The 8,646-nt window shown below is 46.4% G+C and overlaps 1 protein-coding gene across 3 annotated transcripts; it reads left to right on the top strand.

The window, feature by feature from the left end:
* The first annotated feature begins 1,050 nt into the window (after nucleotides 1-1,050).
* OXSM (3-oxoacyl-ACP synthase, mitochondrial) lies at nucleotides 1,051-5,226 on the top strand. Of its 3 annotated transcripts, none has more exons than XM_082625240.1 (3): nucleotides 1,051-1,184; nucleotides 1,705-2,819; nucleotides 4,770-5,226. In XM_082625240.1, the coding sequence occupies exons 2-3, from the start codon at nucleotides 1,840-1,842 to the stop codon at nucleotides 5,170-5,172; spliced, it is 1,383 nt and encodes a 460-aa protein (XP_082481366.1). In that variant the 5' UTR covers nucleotides 1,051-1,184; nucleotides 1,705-1,839; the 3' UTR covers nucleotides 5,173-5,226. The 3 variants fall into 3 exon arrangements, with proteins under 3 accessions (XP_082481366.1, XP_082481368.1, XP_082481367.1); XM_082625242.1 differs by having other exon boundaries at nucleotides 1,078-1,184; nucleotides 1,752-2,819; XM_082625241.1 differs by having other exon boundaries at nucleotides 1,078-1,187.
* Nucleotides 5,227-8,646: the final 3,420 nt, after the last annotated feature.

The raw sequence follows: 8,646 nt of genomic DNA, 5'->3' as shown, positions 1-8,646 counted from the left end.
GTTATTTTTCCCTTGATAGATTCACAGTGAGCTCTGAGCAAATAAAAGTTATTGAAGTTTTCAAACACTTAGAAATAAATGTCTACATTCTTCTCTATTCTATTCTTGTCTCCATTCTTAGACACTGGCTGTGATATTTTGAGCAACGCCCGAGCTGAAAATAAGTTTTAAAAAGTAAAAGTAACCTTATTATCACAAAAGCATCGTTTGTATACAATAGAGATGATAAACAAAGCTAAGCAAAAATAAGGGGGAAAAGGAATCCCCTGGCGGTCCAGTGTTTAGGACTCCAGGCTTCCACTGCATGGGGCCTGGGTTCCATCCCTAGTCGGGGAACTAAGATCCTGCACACCACAAGGAGTGGCCAAAATTTTTTAAAAATTAAAAAATAAAATAAGGGAAAAACACCGCAATCATTATACTTGCTTGCAGACCAGACCCCGCCCCCAAGAAAACCCTTTTTAAAAAAAAGGAAAAATACAAGTTACAGCTTGGCTCTTCTAAGAAATTATCAACATCTTTCCACATTAATAAATATTCACTTATAAAATTATTTTAAATGGCTGCACATTAGTTAGATGTACCACAAAATAGACAACTGATTTCCTGCTGTTGGGCATTTCGGTGAGTCCTACTTTGCTATTATAAACAGCTCTGGGCGATACAGAGATCACTGTAAGGATATGGTAACTTCTTTAATTCTTCTCTAGCATTCCGGGCGAATATGACGGAGTCCCTCTTCCCACAACAGGGGAATATTTGGGATTATTAGCAAAAGAAAAAAAAAGAGATTCCTTTTTGATACGCAAAAATGCTATCTCCCCTCGTTACGTGCTCGTTCCCAAGTTACGCTGGAGTCGGTGAGATGGCGCCCACACCCTCCTCTCACCGTCTGACCTCCACCAAGGTGACGCGGGGGAAGGGCGCCCGGCCCAGAGGGCGCGCACGCCGGGCGTGCGCGTGCGCGTGCGTGCGCGCCTGTGAGGACGTGGGTGTGCGCGGACGTGCGCGGACTGCTGGGCGCGTGCGCGCCTGTGTGGACGTGGGTGTGCGCGGACTGCTGTGCGCGTGCGCGCCTGTGCGGACGTGGGTGTGCGCGGACGTGCGCGGACGTGCTGTACGCCTGCGCACGCCCCCGTTGCGCGTGGGACTGCGGTGCGCTGGCCGCCGGAGGCCGCTTGCAGGTAGTGGCTACTCGCTCCTCTTCTTCCGCCCTCCAGCTCCGAGTCGGGTCGGCGCTGCGTGGGGAGAGGGGTGTGGCGGACCCGGGTCAGGTGTCCTTTCCTCTCGCCACGCTTTCCTCGGGTGTCTGGGGCGGTGCGGGGAGTTGGCCACACCCCCTTTCCTTGCCCCCTACCCCGCCCTTGACCTTCGCGGTCCCCGAAACCCTGATCGAAAAAGTTCTCTCACAGCCACCCCAAAGAATAGGCCCTGAAGCGTGTTTTGTGCCACCGACATGTGAGCTGTTTTTTGTAATAAGGCCTCGGTAATCCTGAAAAAGGATGCTTTCCGCAGCCTACATCCGACCAGGAGTGCCTGTATATTTTTCATTGTGAAGTTGTGTTGTGAATCGAATGAGTCGTCTTTTCGGCTCTTTGTCTTGGAATGTCTGAGGGTACTGAGAGTCTAAAAAGGGTTGAGTCCAGACAGGTGGTTTGATAAGTAAAAGCGATGTAACATTATTTTCCCTGCGCTCCTTAACAGCTCATACCAAGCACCTAAGAAAAACCACCTTGGATGTTGTTTCTTAGGCCTTTAAGGTATTTCAGCAACAGTCAATACCTGCTGGGCGTGTCGTGGTCTGCTGCGGGAACGTCTCTGACCCTCTGAGTCTCAACCATGCTGTCAAACGGCTTGCAAAGTTTCCTAAAAGTTACAAGCCCTCATCTGATACACACAGGGTTGTGCCAGCGATTGATAAGAGAAAGGAGGTTTTTCGGAACTGTGCCAACACCCAGATTGCGTAGGCGGGTTGTCGTTACAGGCATTGGCTTAGTGACTCCTCTGGGTGTTGGCACTCAGCTGGTGTGGGATCGTCTTATCCAGGGAGAGAGTGGAATCGTTTCACTGGTCGGTGAAGAGTATAAGAGTGTCCCTTGCAGTGTTGCTGCTTATGTGCCAAGAGGTTGTGATGAAGGTCAATTCAGCGCACAAAACTTTGTGTCCAAATCAGATATCAAGTCCATGTCTTCTCCCACCGTTATGGCCATTGGGGCTGCTGAGTTAGCCTTGAAAGATTCCGGCTGGCATCCTCGGTCAGAAGCTGACCAAGCGGCTACTGGTGTTGCAATTGGCATGGGAATGGTTCCCCTTGAAGTGATTTCTGAAACCGCTTTGATGTTTCAGACGAAAGGTTACAGTAAAGTCAGCCCATTCTTTGTCCCTAAGATTCTGGTCAGTATGGCCGCAGGCCAGGTCAGCATTCGCTATAAACTCAAGGGCCCCAATCATGCAGTGTCCACAGCCTGTACCACGGGAGCTCATGCTGTGGGAGACTCTCTGAGGTTCATAGCCCACGGCGACGCTGATGTGATGGTGACTGGAGGTGCCGACTCTTGCATCAGCCCTTTGTCGCTTGCTGCGTTTTCCAGAGCCCGGGCTCTGAGCACAAACTCTGATCCGAAGTCGGCATGTCGGCCATTCCATCCCAAGAGAGATGGTTTTGTGATGGGAGAAGGCGCCGCTGTGCTGGTGCTAGAAGAACACGAGCATGCTGTCCACAGAGGGGCTCGGATCTACGCGGAGATTTTGGGCTACGGACTCTCGGGTGATGCCAGTCACATAACCGCCCCTGATCCTGGAGGAGAAGGTGCCTTAAGGTAAAGACTGGTTGTTTGTTCACATTTCTTCAGGTAAGACTCTTTATTGGAGTCTCAACTTAGGGGAAACTGTAGTATCTGGCCTTGGTGTACTGTATCTCTGTTGTGTTCCCATTTTAGACTAACTAGTGTTTTTGAATTCTTTGCTTTACCACGTTTGAAATATTTGAAAACGTGTGAATATCCTTACAAAATCTGGATTTTTAGCGAAGGCCAGTAACGTTGCGAAGAAGGCCGTGTGTGACTTTGCCACATTTTCATCCCTTCAGTTGTGCTTAACAGCCATCAGGTTCAGGAGGCTCCCTTGTGCAGCCCTCCCTCAGACCTGGACAGTTCAGTTAGCGCTTTGTCCTACGTGTACCTGGTCTCTGCTCCATTTCAGTAGGGGTCTGCTGCGACTTCTAATCACCCAGGGACCTTATTAAAACGCAGATTGTGACTCCGTAAGTCTAGGGTGGTGCTCGAGATGCTGCGTTTCTGGCCAGTTCCTAGGTGGTGCTGATGCTGCTGGTCTGAGGACCGCACTTGGAAAAGCAAGTTGCTTTTATTGTGGAAGAGGTAGTGAGTTAAGTTAAAAACCCCACAAAACAAAAGACCCCTCTGACACTAACATTATGTGTCAGTATGTTTGTTCATAGGTTAGCCTGCTTAGATCATATTATGTTTTAACCAGTTAAATTAGCCAGGGGTTGGCAAGCCTTTTCTGTAAAGGAACAAATAATATTTTTGGCTTTGTGGGCCAAAAATATTATCCCAGCTACGAGGGTCTCTATCACAGCTACTCAGACTCTGCTTTGTAACTGAGAGTAGCCATGGACAGTACGAAAATGCATGGGTGTGTTCCGATGAAACTACAGTTGACCCTTGAGCAACACGGGTTTGAACTACACAGTTCCACTTACACGCGGATCTTTTTTGCTAAGTACATTCTACAGTGCTGCAGGAATCGCAGTCGGTTGAATCTGCGGATGTGGAATTGGGGGTATGGATGGCCAACGGTAAAGTTATAGGGGCATTTTCCACTGTGTGACGACGGGTCAGCACCCCTAACCCCCAGTTTGTTCAGGGGCCAACTGTGTTTACAAAAACAGCATCTGGCCAGGGTCATAGTTCACCGACCCCTGAATTATATTTCTGAGTTTTAGTGAGTAGTTGCTGGTGCTGGAAATGTCAAGCCTAGTAGTCAGCTAGATGAGGAAATAGTTATGTTTAGGTGAAACCTTCCAGCACGCTTCAGATTATACTCTGAGCTGCCTCTTAAGGAAATGTATGCAGCCCAGAGGTCAACAACTAAAAAAAAGGGTGTTAACATCCATGAGATTTTCAGAGGTTTTCCCAGAGAAGTGTTTTATTTTTGGATTTGTTTCTCTTGGGGTTTGGCTTTGTATTTCTTCATTTATTTAGAATTCTCATAGCCTGAATAGACAATTTTTGAAAGGGTGTTTGAGCCTTAAAGTAATAGGACAGACATTTTTTAGATTATTGGGACATATTCCAAGTTTTACATTTAAATTTGAAAGAAAACATTAAAGCATAGTTATAAATTTTTTTCTCCACGTTTTAACTCTATAACACACCCCACTGATAAGAAATTCCTAGAAGAGAAATTACTCTAGGCCTGAGTCTATGTGGCTTTTTCCTCAAGGAAGAAAGGACAATTCAAATAAAATGGAAATACATTTTATTAGAGATTGTAAAATCCATAGGTTTGTATGTTTATGTCATGGTGATGAGTCAGTCCAGGGTACTGGGGGTGCCTTGTTATTCCCATTCAGACAGCATTCCAACTCACACGGTAATCCAAGATGCTGTTCTGTCATTAGAGCATAAAGGGTTCTTTTCATCCAGTGTACTTGGATATTTCTTTTTTGTAAGCCATACAGACAATGAATACCTTCCTACAATTAGATGTCGTTCCTATAAGTTCAGTTGCTTTTCTCATTTTATTAGATGTATGGCTGCTGCTATAAAAGATGCAGGTGTACAGCCTGAGGAGATATCCTATATCAACGCACATGCTACTTCTACACCGTTGGGAGACGCTGCTGAAAACAAAGCCATCAAACATCTTTTCAAAGAGCACGCCCACGCCCTTGCCATTTCCTCCACCAAGGGAGCCACGGGACACCTGCTGGGGGCTGCCGGGGCCGCTGAGGCAGCTTTTACCTCCCTGGCTTGTTATCATCGAAAACTGCCACCTACTTTAAACCTGGACTGTACAGAACCAGAATTTGATCTCAATTATGTTCCACTCAAGGCACAGGAATGGAAAACTGAGAAAAGATGTATTGGACTCACCAATTCCTTTGGTTTTGGTGGTACAAATGCAACACTTTGTATTGCTGGCATGTAGGACAAATCATTTGTTATTAAATATTGATTTTTTTACCTGTTATAAACTGCATTAAGTTGAGAAATAATATGTTTATGTAAATGCATATTTTTATATATCAATATCCAGATACGCTTTATCTTTGTCAGGGTTTCTCAGCCTTGGCACTGCTGACGTTTTGTGCAGGGTAATTCTTCATTGGGGAGAGGGAAGCTGTCCTATACAATGTGCGATGCTTTACAGCATCCTAGTCTCTACCCGCTAGATTCTGGTAGCACCTCCTTCCCCAGTGGTGACAACTAAAAATGTCTCTAGACATTTCCCCCTGTTTCCTGGGGAGGGGGGACAAAAGTGAGAAGGGAACAGCCTTCCCCATGTGTTAATGGGCTGCTCGTATTACCTTTGCTGCAGCACTTTATCCCCTATATGCGTAAGTCTCCAGTCATGTTCATTCAGTGGTAATCGGTCTTAATTCTCATTGGCGTATGGTTTGTTCAGTTGAAATTTATTGGGTGCCAGCTATGAACCTGGTTTTGTGCTGGCCACCAGCAATAAAGTGATATGTCAGGAAAGGCTTCCTAAGGGTGAAAAGGTCTCAGCCAGGTTACGGGGGAAGGAAGGAAGAGTGTTCCAGCCAGGAGGCATAGTGTGGAACGGCTAGGAAATTTAGAGAAAACCTCAGGACCAAATGTAAATATTTCAATACTTATAGCCTGAGATGGGAGTAGGAGATAAAGCCAGAAGACCTGGTGGAAATCAGGTCACAAAGAACCTTACAAGTTCTGTTAAGGCAGTGAGGGTAATGGAAGCCACCTAAGGTTTGGTGTGTTAACGATGGTTTGGTAACGTGTCAAGTTGGCTAGGCTGAGCCGCATTTCCCAGAATCCGCTGTACCGTATGTTTTTTGGTTAGGGCTGGCCACGAGAGAGTCTTGGAGGAGATAACGCAGGGTGACCTCAAGCAGCAACCCTTTTGTAGCTCATGTGTGTTGTGGCTTTGCTGGCTGACTTCTTGAGGTGAGGCGGTGGATGAGCCTGTAACTGCTCCACCCGCCCCTGGATCCTCCCTCAATCTCCCTGACTCCTGGGCCACATGCGTTTAGCTTCACGAACGGCCCAGCTTCCACCCCATGACGCCAAGGTCAGGGGAAGCAAGAACTGACAGGGTGAGGTTCATTCTTGTGGCTGTGCGTTCCAGCTGGTTGTTGGAACTTTACATCCATCTTCCCTTCCCAGTCGCCTGCCCGGCGGACTTGAGTCTCCAGCCGCGGAAGAGAATAGGTGGACCTAACAGCCCTACAGAGACTGTTTAGCCGGTTCTTGTAACTGTGTAGGTCGGATCCCTGTAATAAGTATCTACATCTGTATCTCTCTTAGCGGTTCTCTATCTCTGATTGAACCCTGACTGATACATGTGAAGAAGAATGGGAGTTGTTGGGAGTAACATAATCACATTTCCTTTTAGAAACATGACTCCGGCTGTAGAGCAAAGAACAGATTGGAGGAAAGCTGGATTCCTATAAGGGAATCCAATCAGAAGGGGAGAGCAAAATCCAGGTAAGAAAAGGTGGTAGCCTGGATGAAGAAGGATATTTTGACCCAAGGTTATTTTAAAGTTGAAAATCACGTTTGTTTTTTTTAGTCAATTTTACTAAGGCATAATTTACATGCAGTAAATTGCACCCATTTCAAGTGTATGGTTAACTGAGTTTTAATAAAGGTGTTACACACACTCAAGGAACCACTACCTCAATCAGAATATAGAGCGTTTCCATCTCTGCAGAAATTTCCTTGTGCCCCTTTGCAGTCAATCTCCCCAGCTGCAGAAGAGCTTTCTGTCACTATAGATAAGATTTGCCTTTTCTAGTGTTTTATATAAGTGGAGTCATACAGGATACCCCTTGGTTCCTGGCTTCTGTCTCTCCATTTTTTTGAGATTTATCCATATTATTGAGTGTATCAGTAATTCTTTCCTCTTTTATTACTGATTTTTTAAAATTCTTTAATAGATATACTTTTGGCTTTTAATCTTTCCCTAATCCCTACTCAGTTTATTTTATAACACTTAATCTCACTGTTATTTTTTAGATGGATATGTATTGCCTTTTGCACGGAAGACAAGGATTTAAAATTTTTTCTAAAACTGATAGCTTCTGAAGTGAAGAATCCTTCCTTTGAAAATCACAAATATACAAGGATACAGTTGTATAAAGGATATACGGTTGACCCTTGAACAACATGGGTTTGAACTGATACCTGGATTACGGGTACACTTATGCAAGTATTTTTTTCAGTAGTAAATACTACAGTACTACACTATCCACAGGTTGGTGGAATCCACAGATGCAGAACGAGCGATACGGAGGGCCAACTGTAAAGTTATACACAGATTTTTGACTGCACACTAGGAAAGGGGGTTCAGCACCCCCCATACCCACGTTGTTCTAGGCTCAACTGTGTATATATGTGTATGTGGTGTATATAGATAGATGTGTGTACATCTATATATACACACATTACTGAGAATATTGAACTGGTAGAAATTTGACAATTTTTTTCTGTGGTCTAGTGCCAAGAGGATATGACTATTTTTGGACCCAAAGACCCTCCTCTCCCCCTGGGTCTTTATGTTTAAGGAAAAAAGTAGACAACTTAGGGTAATAAAAGTCATAACAGTTAGCTTTAGTTTTAATTCAGGTCCCCTGAGAAGCGGACACCAGGAGAGGATATCCTGTGCAGGAAGTCTTCGGGGGGAAAGGCCTGTGAAGCATGAGGGGAGAGGGAGCGAGAGAAGGCAGGGAGCCCCTCCGACCGTGATGAGAGCCTGACACCCGTCAGGAGCGGGGACAGGGACGAAAGGGGGTGGGGTAGAAAGGTTTCAGATGGAAGTCCCATTCTAAGAGAGTTTTGGCCAGGCCGACGGACCAAATCGACTGAGAATCTCATGTTGAAGGAGTTCCAGGACCCTCAGGGGTGGACCTGCATTAGTGCCCCCACTGTGGTCGGCGGCAGTGCTACCAGGGCACGGCCGGAGACCTGAGCTGTGCGTTTTTCGTGGCCAGTGTGCTGCATCCCTTGTACCACAGTGATCTGCTGCAAGGAAGTTTAGGGGGCAGGTCCTCCGTGAGTTCTGTGGGCCTCTCTTTCTGAGGGAGAATTTAGAAGAGGGAAGTTAGTGGGACAAGCAGTAGCCCCTGATCCTGCATGGGTTTCAGGTGCATACTGGTTGGTACCCCTCCTCTCCCTAAGCCCCTGTTCTTTCCAAACTCCCCTCACCCTCAGTGATTATCTTGGCAGGCTTTGGCAGCTTCCCTGGTGGTGTGGCTCGAAACCTTTAGTCCTGAAGGCCTGAGCCCTTGGCAATCATACCACACTCTTTTCGGACAGCAGTTGGAGCTGTGTCCTAGGCACTGGGATCAGGAAGCCAGCGGATACCAGGAGGCACCCAAGCGGACCACCGGGATTCCATACACATGCTACCTCCCCTGGCTGGTCA

Source organism: Mesoplodon mirus, assembly GCF_964341445.2.
Source record: "Mesoplodon mirus genome assembly, chromosome: 6".
Classification (NCBI taxonomy): domain Eukaryota; kingdom Metazoa; phylum Chordata; class Mammalia; order Artiodactyla; family Ziphiidae; genus Mesoplodon; species Mesoplodon mirus.
Note: the sequence above shows the minus strand (reverse complement) of the source record. Positions and strands in the feature narration are given on the sequence as shown.

Coding starts and splice junctions, on each gene's coding strand:
- OXSM (XM_082625240.1), top strand. CDS start 1,840: ATGCTGTCAAACGGCTTGCAAAGTTTCCTAAAAGTTACAAGCCCTCAT. Junction 2,820..4,769: donor GGAGGAGAAGGTGCCTTAAG/GTAAAGACTGGT, acceptor TCATTTTATTAG/ATGTATGGCTGCTGCTATAA.